General features: G+C 46.2%; 1 protein-coding gene across 7 annotated transcripts in view; it reads left to right on the top strand.

Moving 5' to 3' along the window:
* Positions 1–2,500: 2,500 nt before the first annotated feature.
* The window catches only part of prdm15 (PR domain containing 15), a 43,259-nt gene continuing 30,606 nt past the window's right edge, over positions 2,501–15,153 (top strand). For 4 of the 7 annotated variants that reach the window (XM_067993329.1, XM_067993328.1, XM_067993327.1 and 1 more), the window contains exons 1-6: positions 3,500–3,625; positions 8,091–8,136; positions 9,167–9,260; positions 10,137–10,290; positions 12,281–12,433; positions 12,856–12,955. In XM_067993329.1, the coding sequence (XP_067849430.1) occupies positions 8,100–8,136; positions 9,167–9,260; positions 10,137–10,290; positions 12,281–12,433; positions 12,856–12,955 (538 nt within the window). In that variant the 5' untranslated portion in view covers positions 3,500–3,625; positions 8,091–8,099. Of the gene's footprint in view, positions 2,734–3,499; positions 3,626–3,706; positions 3,726–4,993; positions 5,016–8,090; positions 8,137–9,166; positions 9,261–10,136; positions 10,291–12,280; positions 12,434–12,855; positions 12,956–15,153 lie in introns of those variants that run through there. The other 3 variants (XM_067993332.1, XM_067993333.1, XM_067993330.1) reach the window with 3 other exon arrangements.

Genomic DNA, 15,153 nt, shown 5'->3' with positions numbered 1-15,153 from the left:
GACTGACCCACCCACCATTGGAAACAGTTTCTCCTTATTTCCTACATTACAACAGTGACTACTGTTCAAAAGTACTTCATTGGTTGTAAAGTGCTTTGGGACGTCCTGAGGTCGTGAAAGTTGCTGTATAAATGCAAGCCTTTCTTTATTTAATTTAAGCAATCCCCAAATCGACTGATTTCTGGGCCCCAGTGTTTGGCCCTCTGTAAAAAGAACTTTAGGAACTTCACCAACCAGTAAAATTAAAAGTACTTTTTCCACAATGTTGGTGAGTTCTAAAGACAATCAATGGTGACTGCCAGTAATGGCCTATGCTGTAATGCTACCCTCATGATCCCATCTGCAAGGAAGAAAGCTGGTACAAACTTTTCCGGAGGAACTTTCACCAGGACTTGATTTGAAAAATGACATTAACCACATACACATTTAAAAGCAGCAGGTTGCCCTGCAAGATGACGCAGGCCCTTAATTTTTGCTCTTGGGACATGGGCGACACTGGCAAGACTGCATTTACTGCCCATCCCTAATTTACCGAGTGGTGGTGGAGGGCCTTGAACCACTGCGGTCCTTGTGGTGATGATGTTCCTACAATGGTGCAAGGCAGGGAATTCCAGGATATTGACCCAGCTAAGATGGAGGAATGGCGATTTATGTCCAGGTTAGGATGGTGTGTGACTTGGAGGGGAACTTAGAGCTGATGATGATTCCCAATGATTCCCTGCTCTTGTCCTTCTCAACAGCAGCAACAACTTGCATTTACGTAGCACCTTTAACAAAGTAAAAAGTCCCAAGGCGCTTCATAGGAGCGTTATCAATCAAAATTTGACACTGAATCACATAGGGAGATATTAGGACAGGTAACCAAAAGCTTGGTCAAAGAGATAGGTTTTAAGGAGCACCTTAAAGGAGGAGAGAGGCAGAGAGGTTTGGAGAGGGAATTCTGGAGCTTAGGGCCTAGGCAGCTGAAGGCACAGCTGCCAATGGTGGAGCGATGAAAATTGGAGGTGCGCAAGAGGCAAGAATTGGATTAGAAGGCACAAGTGAGGGAAGTGATGTTGAAGTAACCTTGGTGAGTTGCTGCAGTGCATCCTGTAGATTGTACATATTGCAGCCACCGTGCACCAGTGATGTAGGAATGGATATTGAGTCCAGTAGTAGGTACACTGATCAATTGAACTGCACTGTGATGCAAGTATTTGAGCCCCAGAACGAGTCACTGGGAACTAAGCCTTTCCTAATCTGTTTGGGATCGTCACAGTGGAGTCCGAATGAGCTGAGCTTCGGCACAGTGCTGATGCTCTAGGTGAAGATCCAGCCCCGCTTGTGTTTGTAAGCTAAAGTAAGAGCAGGGACATGCGGTAAACTGGCCCCTACAGCAGTCCCCACTGTGTTCTCGCCTGCAGCTGACGTCTGGCTCGTCACCCACTTAGGTGTTTTGGGTATTCGTTTAAATATGTTGGACAACTTCAGACTTCACAGCCCTCCGAATTGTGAATGGGGGCCGGAAAAGCTGGTGTGCACACGAAAGGCAGATGGTTCGGAACTATGAACCATCATGGCTGTTGGGTAGATGGCCTTGATTTTGAAAAACAGTCGGTCCTCACGTTTAATATCAGAGGTGAGGAGGGAAGCTACAGGAAGCAGTTAGTCATTGCAAAAAATTAGTTAAAGTTTTCCTTGCCCTGAAATAATAGGAAATGGTAACAGTGAGGGGTGACTCTACTACTTAAGGTGGGTCAAGCCAGATCTGGCCGCAGTCAACTTGTATGTCACTGCCTTCAGGAAAGGATGATGTGGAGATGCCGGTGATGGACTGGGGTTGACAATTGTAAACAATTTTACAACACCAAGTTATAGTCCAACAATTTTATTTGAAATTCACAAGCTTTCGGAGGCTTCCTCCTTCCTCAGGTGAATGTGGAAATGAAATGGATTTAATTTCCACATTCACCTGAGGAAGGAGGAAGCCTCCGAAAACTTGTGAATTTCAAATAAAATTGTTGGACTATAACTTGGTGTTGTAAAATTGTTTACAATTCAGGAAAGGAGATAGATGAGCAGAACAGTGGCAGATGAAATTTAATCCCGCCAAATGTAAGGTACTAAACATTAGAAGAAAATGCATTATATTTACTGTATGCGTTGATGTAAAAACAGTTAAAGGTGAGGTTGAGAGAAACCTTGGGGGTTGTTGGTAGATGTGGCACTTAACCTGCCAAATCATTGTGGATTAGAAAAAAAATTAGAATGCTAAATCGGTTGAGTACAAGTCAGAAGATGTTATACTGAACCTATACCATGTTCCAGTCAGATCAGATTGTATCTTGAGTACTGTATCCGGCATTGGTCATCAAGACACAAGGGCAACAGTCAAGCAGAAAAGAACAAAATCGAAAGCAAAATACTGCGCATGCTGGAAATCTGAAATAAAAGCAGAAAACGCTGGAAATGTTCTGATGGAAGGTCTTCGATTTGAAACGTTAACTCTGGTTCTTTCTCCACAGATGCTGCCTGACTCGCTGAGCTTCTCTGTTTTTATTTTGTATTATATAAGCAGAAAAGAACCATTAGAGTGATCTTCAGTATCAGGGGACTGAACTATGAAGGAAAACCAAAGAAACTGGGGCTCTTTAGTCTTGAAAGAAAGCAACTGATACGGGACCTGATATTAAATGGCGTGGAGAGGGTAAATCCATAGCTTGGGCTGAAAGTAGGGACAGTAAATGAAAACTGGTGAGAAGCAAATTTAAGACTGATATCTGAAGAAATTCTTCACATGATCAACGCTTGGAACAGACTAACCTGTAGGGTTTTGAGCATAGATTTTCAAATAGGAGCCTGGGAAGCAATTTCTGCTGATTTATCAGCATATTTATTAGTACAGAGAAACACTTTTTTTTGTAATGATGGTGCTATTTTTAGGTGACGGTGTCTTTCCTAAGTTAAGGTAGGGAATCCCCGACAGAAAACTCCGAACACCACTGCCTAATAATCATTCAAAGGCTAGTTGGGATACTGTGATGGGGGGGGACCTACAGCTTCTTCACCCCACTGGATGGATTAAAGTGGGACAGGACTACATTTCCCAGCACCCGCTTTGTGTCTTTCTCCAGGCAGCCGGAGAAAGTGGTTTCTGGAGAGCGGATTCGAGTCGGGGCGCCAGAAATTCGGGCGCTGCGGCTCCGCAGCCTAAAATTCACAAATGCCACACGGCAAGAATAAGGGTCGGAGGCCGCGATCACCACCTTTAAACTTAATAAAGCGCGGGCCACTTCGCACAGTCATAGAGCAATGAAGGGAATGGGGGGAGGAGGAGGAGGGGGGGGGGGGAGCGCGGCACGACGGGAGCTGTAGTCCTCCCTGGTGGAGCCGCGCTTTCCAACCGGGGAGGGGAGGGGAGGGGAGGCAGCAAAGACTACAACTCCCAGCAGGCAGGTGGGTCAGTAAAGGGGGGGGGGGGAGACAGAGAGAGCAGAAAGGCTTCCGCTCCTGCGCAATGGGGCTGTTCTGTCGGGAGCGGATTGGAACCCGGAGTCAGGATTCGCGAGACTCCAACCTGCAAGAAAAGCGAGCGAGAAAAAAAAAGCGGGGGGCAAAACCCGGCGCGGCCTGGCCCCGGAGGGAGGTACGTTGGTGCAGTGTCCGATATAAGGAAGCGGGTAAAGCGGAGGGTTTCGGGGAGTGGGCGTCGCACGGAAGCGAGGGGGTGAACTGCAAGAAAAGAGGTTGCAATTTTTTCTGGTAACATTTTGGAACGTTGCATTCGGATCGATACAATGTTTCCATTCCGGCCGCCATTCCGCCTGTTCTTTGTTACAATGTTGCAAAACGGATCGCTCTTAAAACCCGGCTTAAAATAGACAGCGGGCACATGGATCGGGCCCCGCTAAAATAAACCGGACCGTGCAACCCAAAGGGGGAAAAAAAATCTACTCCACATTATATAGAAACTCCGATTCCTTAAACAGCCGGTTCCTCTCTCTCTCTCTCTGTGTGTGTGTGTGTGTGAGACCAGGAGAAGCAGCATTAATAATAGGCTGTGCTTATTAATCTCTCAGCTCCACATTTAAACATTTGCCTGAGGAAGGAGAAAATCTCCGAAAGCTTGTGAATTTAAAATAAAATTGCTGGACTATAACTTGGTGTTGTAAAATTGTTTACATTTATATAAAGGCACTGCTGGGTCACTCCAAGGCTGTACATTGAAAGAAAATTATCAATCAAGAATTTTTTAAAAAAATTTACCAAACCTAATGGGATTTTAAAAATTTATTGCATCAAAAATCCCCCCCCCCCCAAAAAAAAACATTTTACTGGGTTTTTTTTTTGCCCAGCTGGTGCGTTAAATGTTTGCAATCTTGCAACAACACCTGAATTGGTCACGGATATTTTTAGGAGAAGGGGATAATCTCCGAAAGCTTGTGATTTTAAAATAAATTTGTTGTAAGATTCCTTACATTTTTAGGAGAGAGAGAAAAAAAAATGTTTGAAGCTCCTGTGCATAATGTGGGAGATGTAGACATGACCTGATGTGTGAGAGGAGCTGTGGTTGAGATTAGACTAAAGCTCTGGACAATGTAGAAATGTTGGAGGTGACATTGTTGGATCTGTCATGATTTTTTTAAAAAATGAGACATAACAGTAAACCCATTCAAAACTATGGAAATGTGTTTATTTTTCCACAGTTGAAGTCGGACGCATCTGAAAGGAATGAGGCTCAAATGGGTCTTGTTAGCTAGAGCAACCCTGGGCAGATTTCTTCCAGCCTTTTAGCTAGGCCTCAGTTTTCTGCTACAAATGATTTATCAAATCCGTCCCTGGTGGAATTCCCTAAAACCTATTTATATGCTTTTTTTGTTTAAGCCTTTCGAATGTAGTGGGAGAATGGCTGTGCAAGGTCAGTGACGTTGGTGCTGATAGATTCAGGGCTGTTTGTGTACATCAATATCACACTGTTTTGTGTGCCAGTGTTGTTTATCCTCCAAGAAGCTTGCTGCAGCATTGGAATCAGGCAGGTCTGTCATCTCTCGCTCGTTTGCGACTCATTCATGCATGGTTTAAAAGTGCAAGCTTTTTTGACAGGCTTCGTTCTGAAATATAAATACACCTTTAACGGCCGAGCTAAATTTGTGTCGTTGCGTAAATGACTTGGTCTTCACATCGACACAAACCGTGCGCACGGAAGTATAACTCGGAGGTGAAGTCGGCCAAGTTGAATTTGGCGGGGTGGTGTGGGACCACCTGGAGGAGGTTTCTGCACCAGCTGTAGTGTAACTGGAACGTATGCAAAGTGAACTTTTAAACGTTCCCATGTGGTTTGTTGGACCATTTGGGGAAGTTGTTGATCATTTTTAAATAAAGAATGAATTTGCATTTATATAGCGCCTTTCACAACCTCAGACCGTTCCAAAGTGCTTTACCGCCAATTAAATACTTTTGAAGTGTAGTCGCTGTTGTAACGGAGGGAAACGTGACGGCCAATTTGCACAAAGCAAGTTCCCACAAACAGCAACGTGATAATGACCAGATCATCTGTTTTGTGAGATAAATGTCGGCCAGGACACCGGGAGAAGTCCCCAATTCTTCGAATAGCGCCATGGGATCTTTTACATCTACTTGAGAGGGCAGACGGGACCTCGGTTTAATGTCTCTCCGTCAGTGCAGCACTGAAGTGCCAGCCGCGATGATGTGCTGAGGTCTCTGGAGTGGGGCTTGAACCCACAACTTTCTGACTCGGAGGCAAAAGTGCTACACGCTAAGCCGCAGCTAAGTATTAGTGGGTTGTTGGCATTGTGCTTACCAGGACAGGTAGTGTAACTCACCACTGCTATCTCACGCCTGTAATTAGTGCAGTTGTCTTGACAAAACACAATAAGTCCTGCACGTTTAAATACTGTGTGCTGTGATGTACTACCCAAGTGCCACAATTCAGTATTTAAAAAAAAATCCAGGCAGCCAGACTGTGCTGGAAGGCCGCAGGAGTGGAGGGAAGGAGAGATTGCGGTGGGGGAGATTGTGGGGAGGGAGGGGGTTAATGGCAGGTTTGCTTGGGGTGGGGGCCAGGGGTGGGGAATGCACTCCTGCTCCTCCTGGCTCACAAGCTGGAGAATCAATCACCTGCTGGATCCGGCCGTTCTCACCTCCCTTCAGCTGCTGGGTTCCCCGAGCCCTGGGAAACCCGGTCCGCAGCTGCTAAATGTAAAAGTCGGAGGCCTCTCGAGAGCAGGTTACTCACCCACCCACCCTGGATAAACCGGAAGTGGATGCGTTGGAGGCGGGTTGGTTTTGGGTTTCAATTTTTTGACATGTTAACTTACCCCCCCACTCCCCCCCCCCCCCCCCCTCCGTCCCCGCCACGAATCCACCCGTCGGGAGTTAAAATTCCCCCCATTATATCTGAAATACGGGAATCATCTATCAGTCCATCCCTAAATATGAACCCAGGCCCCGGTCGTTGAAATGATAATGTTCTAACTCACTGGCCTGCAATGTGATGTGTTTCTCTCTTCGCCCCCACCACCACCTCCCCCTCAAGTTTTCTCCAAGTAGCTGACATTGAATAATCTGGGAGTAATCATGTTAGGAATCCAGCCGTACTATTTGCTCCCATTCAATGTCCCCATCCAGTCTACCGCCCACTGGCTACCTGCGGCGATGGAACACGTGAATTAAAAGGGAGACAAGGTGTACTAGGCTAGAGAGTTTGACCAGGTCGTTCTGAGCACTCGTCAAAGACCGTTTGTGGGGGTTTTGTTTTTGCCGATTTTTCTCCCTTCCCCCTCCTGAAGACCCGTGACTCATTCGCGATCCGTGGACGTTCGTTGCCCAAGTGGCAATTCTCCGTGCGTGAGCCTAGAGTTGTATTTAATCTATTTAGTAAAGGGCACCGTCGCAGCCGAGCCCAGTTCTATCTTGCAGCTCATGCACGATCGAGGACCGGGCTGTGAGGTAGTTCAGCACGGAGTCCGACCTGGGGAACTTGCTGATCCTCTCCGCGTGGCTTATCTAATCGGGGCCCAAACCCACTGAGCCATTGGGGGGGCAGTGGGCGGGACGATGTTTGGGGTCTTCAACACCCGTTGCCTATTTGGGGGCTGTGAGGACGAAGCCAGTAATCCGTGTCTAATTATTCGTGATACAGCTGCCTACGCAGTGAAGATTTAAAAAAAAGCTTTGAATGGTGGAAATCCGGCACAGAAATGGAAAATTGCTTCGACGGTGCTGATGAAAGATCTCACCGGAAACATTATCACCTTTTCTCTTTACAGGTCCTGGCCTTCTGCTTATTTCCAGCATTTTCAGATTGCCAGCAGTTGTTTTTTTTTTGTTTGGTTTTTCAAGTCCTCTACTCTATTTTACACTTACAAAGTGTTTTTTGTTCTCCTAATGTTTGAGTAGCAACGTGTCAGCTGTGGCTCAGTTAGTAACACTCTCGCCTCTGAGTCAGAAGGTTGTGGGTTCAAGTCCCACTCCAGAGACTTGAACACAAAAATCCAGGCTGACCTCTCGAGCGCAGTAGAGGGAGTGCTGCACTGTCAGAGGTGCCGTCTTTCTGATAAAGACAATAAACTGAGGTCCTGTCTGCCCTCTAGAGTTGACGTAAAAGATCCCAAGAAGAGCAGGGAATTTCTCCCCGGTGTCCTGGCCAATATCCATCCTTTGACCAATATCACTATAACAGATTATCTGGTCATTATCACATTCCTGTTTGTGGGACCTTGCTGTGTGCAAACTGGCTGCCACATTTTCCACATTACAACAGTGATTACACTTCAAAAGTACTTCATTTGAAGCACTTTGGGATGTCCTGAAGTCGTGAAAGGCGCTATACAAATGCAAACTCTTTCTTACTAACACAATTTCTCTTTTGTTATTTCTGTTGCTAATAACCATGTTCTCAGCAGTGATAGTAATGTTTTCTGATATTTACAGGAGGTCCCCATGAGTGTGCCAGTATTAGCTGGGGTGGGAGTTGTCTGTAGGACCATGCTTTGCAGGGGTTCTGGGGACGTGGCAAGATTTGTACAGGTCTCGTACAGACAAAAGTTTAACTCTGGGTAACTTGTGTCTTCGAATTTTTGTGTTCTCAGATCCAGACGATGGCAGGAGATGGCACAGATGAGAGATTGTTTGTCTGTAAGTAATCGAACACTTGTGGCTGAAAATACAGAGGGGAGGGGGTGTGCAAGTCGGGGTGGGGGGAGGTGGGTGGTGTGCAAGTCAGTTTATTTTTCAAAGCACGTGTGGAGCCCGAACCGTGTTGCTTCCGGAAAGTTGCAGCAAACGTATTCAGAATAATCTGCATGAGTTGCAGTGCTAATGCAACGTAGAGGCTGAGGTAATCAAGTTTATTCACTTCTGAGGGACTTTTGTGTATAGAATGGCTGTTGCATTTGCTTACATGACAAGAGTTGCTTTGCACTCCAAAGCAATCCATTGTATGTGAAGTGGTTTGACACATTTCTGAGAGACTTTCTTAAAAGTGGAGCACTGGGCAATTGCCTCAGAAACAGGAGACGAGAAGGTATCCATTATTGGAGACTATTCCAGCTGGGAATAGGTTATGAATAGAGTATCCCAAAGCTCAGTCCTGGGACTCGCTTGTTACACATTTGTGAACCATATATAAATGACAGATCCCCCAGGTTTTCAGGTGGTTCTAAAACTGGAGGGGGAGTAAAAAGCAAGGAGCAACGTAACCAGATCGAGAAGGATTTGGCTTTTTAATGAAATTGGGTCAATCACAACAAGGATCTCTGTGAAAACTTTTGCCACATCTGAACGCGGAAATCTTGACAGAAACTGGCATAATAGTCGAGCAAGAAATTATTGTAAACGCTGTTTGAAAATTATAAATTTCAACTTAAAAGATGTTGTACAAAAAAAGACACAAGTGGGAAAGTGACAGTTGGTGAAAACGAACCATTTGTGTCAGGGCGCTTGTAACTTGCTCCTGCTTCTTCCACTTGCGAATTACACAGCCAGAAGGTTACTCCTGCTCAGTCTGATCCATCAGTGTCCCGTGCAACTGGGGTGGGAGGTGGGGGACGAGACTGGCCTCCCATCTGATCCAGTATCGTGTAGAAATTTGTCAGGGCAGATTGAATGCTGCAGTGATTTGGACGAATGCATATTCGGAAAGTGTCATCTCTTCCCTTATTGGCAGGGTGTGATGACTGTGGGGAGTACCATGACTCGGAGTGTCCGGAGCTCGGTCCGCTGGTAACGGTCAGCGACTCTTTCGTTTTGAGCAGAGCACGGTAAGAAATAATAAGGATTCGCGAAATGAAAAACCAAGCGGCAAAAATCTGTTTTTACAAAGAACCCAAGTTTTTCCAATTTATTCCAGTGTATTATAATCTATTAGTTCAGTGAGATTGTCAAGCTATTCAGTGATTTTTTTTTTATCAACAGCCAAATGTCCAACGGAACCTCAACCCGATCCCATTCCTACCCTGTCGTGGTTTTTCATTCTGTCTTGTTTTATGACTTGGCGAAAGTTGGCAGTCTTAGTTCTGAACAAGTGTGCCTTTCAGACGTTTGATAGCAAATGTTGAGGCAGACACTGGGCAGCTATCTTTTTAAGAGAGGAAGAACTCTAGGGTCCTTGATGTCTGGTCTGTGGAAAGCCTGGGGTGGATTTATACTAGATATTCAAATGGACTTTTAGAATTTTTTTTGCCAGCAGACAACAGGTTAAAGTACTCTGTAGTTTCTACTGACCTAGACTGCTCCAACATTAATCTAAGCACATAGGTAAACACAGACCTCTGATCAACATGATTTACCAGGACATTCGGCCCATCGTGCCTGTGCCGGCTCTTTGAAGGAGCTATCCAGTTAGTCCCACTCCCCTGCCCTTTCCCCATAGCCTGTAAATTTTTCCCCTTCAAGTATTTATGCAATTCCCATTTGAAAGTTACTATTGAACCTGCTTCCACCGCCCTTTCAGACAGCACATTCCAGATCATTACAACTCGCTGCTTAAAACATTTCTCATCATCTCGAGTTGCTGAAAAAGTGCTGATTTATTAAATGTATATGGAAAACAAAAATTATTATTGTTAATAGTCAGTGGTGTGAAGTCTGTTGGTCCATAAAGACAAAAGTTGTAATTTATTTTTTTAAATGTCTAGGTCCTCACTGCCATCCAGTTTGGAGATCAGGCAGCTGGAAGATGGGAGTGAAGGGGTCTTTGCATTGTCTCCACTGGTGAAACGCACGCAATTTGGACCATTTGAAGCCAAAAGAGTTTCCCGACTGGAAAAAGAAGCTATGTTTTCTCTGAAGGTAGGCTGAGCTATAGCCTGTTGTCCGCTCCGCCAATGGCTCAGTGAGTTTATCCAGTGAGTAGTTGAGCCAAACAGACTAATGTGGTCCTAGGTTTAATTCCCGGTCTGTGACGAGTTAGCTAATCTTAGCTGTAGGGGCACTGTAATTGCCCTCAAGGATCCTAGACTAGAGAGGGGAAAATCGGCTAGTAGTCCCTGTCCTTGATCGCTACCCAGTAACTTCTGCTGGCGGACCGTGCATGTGGACGGCAGGTGGAGGTGGGATCGGGCTGTGCTGTGATGTCCCCCGTGGTTCAGTAGCTTGCCAGTTCTCGCTGTCGAGCCTCACAGATAAAGACCACACGAGTGAGGTGTTAGCGGACACACTGGGCCCAACGAGTTCAAACCTTCGAGAGAGAGAGATACAAGGGATCAAAGATAAAGCAGAGGGGAAAAAAAATGCCGGAGCTGAATTTTTTTTTAATTGACTCCTAGTTACAAAGTGTGCGTGATTGGGGTGGGGAAGAAAAAACATTTCGTCCCTGCCCGTCCTTCGGTCTCTGAGTTGGGTCAAGAGCGGTTTGTGCATGGCTGCTCTATATCTGATTTATCCTTTGACTTTCCATTCTAGCCTTGGGGGAGGGCGGAGGGGGATGTGTCCCATCCCTCCTCGGTGTCATTTCACTTCCTGCTGCTCCCCACGGCAGAACTAATTTCTCGCTGTGTGGGGAGTTACGGGAGTGAACACGTGTCCTACCAGTTTGTGGTGTGGCCGTCTCTCCCCTTACACCGGCTTGTGTCCTGCACTCCCCTCCTCTGATTGAGGACTCCTAACATCCACCCCAAGCTGACCTAAGGCAGGCACGAAGAAGAGAAAGAAAGCCGTTCATCTCCTGCTGGTTTTTCCTGACCTTAGGGAGGGGTTGGGAGTTTATCAATCTACAGAGAAACAATTAGCCTCTAATTGAACTCTGGGAATATGCCTGTTTACAGCAATTCGATCTTGTGGCCTTAAGGGGGCAGTGAAATTTTAATCTCATCTCCACCATAGCAACAGAATAATACTTTGTGTCTCCAATGATATAGTGCTCCTGTATTATCGAAACAGCATACACCCTCTAATTTACTGTGAGCAATGCCATGGGAGAGACACTAGTTATACTTAAAAGTTCATTAGTTCTTAATCTCTTCAGTCACATCCAAGATTCCTGGGCGAGCTACTTGCTCCAAGGTTTCTGTCGCTTTTCGAATGAGTCTATCCTGGACTTTATTTTTTCCTGGCCTTTGATTAAGGAATGGTTCAGAATAGTGCATTTAGTGTTTGAACATACAGGAACCTGACACTCTCTGACCCCGATTGGGGAACAAACAGGGTTTTGATAACCCTGTAATTTCTTCCTAAGGTGACAAAGCAGTTTGATGATGGAAATTCAATATGCCCGGATCTGCAGCGAAACAAAGGGGTGTGAAAATCACACTGTAAATGAAGGAGGAAACGTGCTGGGAGAAAAATAAAACTCCTCCGATGACACATTAGTAATAGAAAACCGTGACGTGAACATTTACTCAGGTGGCCATCTTGAAATTCAGTCAGCCATCTTAGAATTTGCCTGGTCTGGCACCACAGAATCATAGAAAAGATACAGCACAGAAGGGGGCCATTCGGCCCATCGTGTCCGCCCCGGCTCAAAGATCAACCAGGTGCCCATTCTAATCAATTGGTTAATCCAGCATATTTAGCATTAATGGTTTTGTGGGGATTAAAGACAGTACATTGTACTAAGGGGCTTGTAAAAACAATCGGGAGGTGATTTTATTTATTTTACCAATTCCTTTCCTCCTTCTCCAATGAGCAAACACTTGCCTTCTGCCTCTTTCCACTCCAATCCCTCGCTGGCTGACACAGCCCAGATCAGGAGCCCTGTAATGTAATCCCTGCTGTGTAAGTGCTGTTTTGAGAGTTGTAACCTGTGGTAATCTCCCAGTCTATATTTCATTTCATGTACAAGGTTTTCCAGAAGGATGAGCCCGAAGTTTGCTTTGACACCACAAATGAAGAGGACTGCAACTGGATGATATTTGTGAGACAGGCAACAGAATTTCATCATCAAAATCTCACAGCCTATCAACACAGCCACGATGTTTACTTCAACACGTTACAGGTACAGAGTTGGTCGTTGATCCTAGCGTTCATAGACTGGCAGTGCTTTAAACTTCAGTATGATTGAAGGAGAATGAAAGGTTGAGGTGAGCTCGGGTGTACGTTCTGTACCAACTAGGATGTCACGAGGGATATTGGGTATGTACCTCATCGTCACTCTGATCTCCTGAGCTCGTTTTGATCGCCTTAGGGACTCGGAGAGGAATTTCCCACATTTTTTCTTACGCCCTAGTTTCAGAATTTTATGGGGACGAGTCTTAAATGTGTACCTTGTATAATTTGCTTTAAAAAGAAATAAAGACAAAAGACAGTATCCATTTGAGTGTGACCCAGTAAAAGAGGAAAAACAATTAGACTGGGGGCTGTTTGAATTGGACCTGAGTCTGTTTATTCTTTTCAGGCCATTTTTCTTCTCCCTCACAGGATATCCAGCCCGGTACTGAGCTTAGAGTCTGGTATGCTGCGTTCTACGCAAAGAAAATGGATAAATCAATGCTCAAGCAAACAGCGAATGCAGTGAAGGGTAAGCCACAGGAACACGGGAGCCAGGATCTTTTTGGGGTGGTTCACAGGTGGGATTGGTGCGTGTTCTTCCATTTCTGTGTTTTTCCTGGTGCTCCTTTCTCCTTGTTTTTTTTTATTCGTTCACGGGATGTGGGCGTCGCTGGCGAGGCCAGCATTTATTGCCCATCCCTAATTGCCCTCGAGAAGGTGGTGGTGAGCCGCTTTCTTGAACCGCTGCAGTCCGTGTGGTGACGGTTCTCCCACAGTGCTGTTAGGAAGGGAGTTCCAGGATTTTGACCCAGCGACAATGAAGGAACGGCGATATATTTCCAAGTCGGGATGGTGTGTGACTTGGAGGGGAACGTGCAGGTGGTGTTGTTCCCATGCGCCTGCTGCTCTTGTCCTTCTAGGTGGTAGAGGTCGCGGGTTTGGGAGGTGCTGTCGAAGAAGCCTTGGCGAGTTGCTGCAGTGCATCCTGTGGATGGTGCATACTGCAGCCACAGTGCGCCGGTGGTGAAGGGAGTGAATGTTTAGGGTGGTGGATGGGGTGCCAATCAAGCGGGCTGCTTTATCTTGGATGGTGTCGAGCTTCTTGATTGTTGTTGGAGCTGCACTCATCCAGGCAAGTGGAGAGTATTCCATCACACTCCTGACTTGTGCCTTGTAGATGGTGGAAAGGCTTTGGGGAGTCAGGAGGTGAGTCACTCGCCGCAGAATACCCAGCCTCTGACCTGCTCTCGTAGCCACAGTATTTATATGGCTGGTCCAGTTAAGTTTCTGGTCAATGGTGACTCCCAGGATGTTGATGGTGGGGGATTCGGCGATGGTAATGCCGTTGAATGTCAAGGGGAGGTGGTTAGACTCTCTCTTGTTGGAGATGGTCATTGCCTGGCACTTATCTGGCGCGAATGTTACTTGCCATTTATGAGCCCAAGCCTGGATGTTGTCCAGGTCTTGCTGCATGCGGGCTCGGACTGCTTCATTATCTGAGGGGTTGCGAATGGAACTGAACACTGTGCAGTCATCAGCAAACATCCCCATTTCTGACCTTATGATGGAGGGAAGGTCATTGATGAAGCAGCTGAAGATGGTTGGGCCTAGGACACTGCCCTGAGGAACTCCTGCAGCAATGCCCTGGGGCTGAGATGATTGGCCTCCAACAACCACTACCATCTTCCTTTGTGCTAGGTATGACTCCAGCCACTGCAGAGTTTTCCCCCTGATTCCCATTGACTTCAATTTTACTAGGGCTCCTTGGTGCCACACTCGGTCAAATGCTGCCTTGATGTCAAGGGCAGTCACTCTCACCTCACCTCTGGAATTCAGCTCTTTTGTCCATGTTTGGACCAAGGCTGTAATGAGGTCTGGAGCAGAGTGGTCCTGGCGGAACCCAAACTGAGCATCGGTGAGCAGGTTATTGGTGAGTAAGTGCCGCTTGATAGCACTGTCGACGACACCTTCCATCACTTTGCTGATGATTGAGAGTAGACTGATGGGGCGGTAATTGGCCGGATTGGATTTGTCCTGCTTTTTGTGGACAGGACATACCTGGGCAATTTTCCACATTGTCGGGTAGATGCCAGTGTTGTAGCTGTACTGGAACAGCTTGGCGAGAGGCGCAGCTAGTTCTGGAGCACAAGACTTCAGCACTACAGCTGGGATGTTGTCGGGGCCCATAGCCTTTGCTGTATCGAGTGGTAAGATTTTACTGGCGTAAGAGACCAGAGGGTCCTTGGCGTGCAGATGCACGAGTCATTGATTGTGCCAGCTCCAGTAGATAAAGCCGTTAAGAAAGGAGCACGATTTTGTATCTGGAGCAGAGGCATGGAATACAGAAGCGAGGAAGTATTGTTGAACTTGTACGAGACTTCAGTTAGGTTGCAGTCAGAGTACTGTGTAACTTTTGGATATAGAAAGGATATAAAAAAAAACATTGGAAAAGCTGAAGAGTAGATTCGCTGGGATTGTTGCCAGGGAGGAGGGATGTTACAATTATGTAACCGAGGTTCTTAAAGAAGCTGACATGCCAAGCATAGATGCTCTGATCGTGGTGACAGGGCTACGATGGCCAGGTCATGTGGTGCGAATGTTTGGTGACCGAATCCCGAAGATGATCGACAACTGGGAAACCATTTCATGGTGGACGGCAAAAGAGAAATAAAGACTTCTTATAAACAGTGCGAAAATAGACGTCCATAAGTGGGAACAACTTGCTCA

This window comes from Heptranchias perlo, chromosome 11 (genome assembly GCF_035084215.1).
Source record: "Heptranchias perlo isolate sHepPer1 chromosome 11, sHepPer1.hap1, whole genome shotgun sequence".
In the NCBI taxonomy this organism is placed as follows: Eukaryota; Metazoa; Chordata; class Chondrichthyes; order Hexanchiformes; family Hexanchidae; genus Heptranchias; species Heptranchias perlo.
This window is presented reverse-complemented; position numbering and strand designations above follow the sequence as displayed.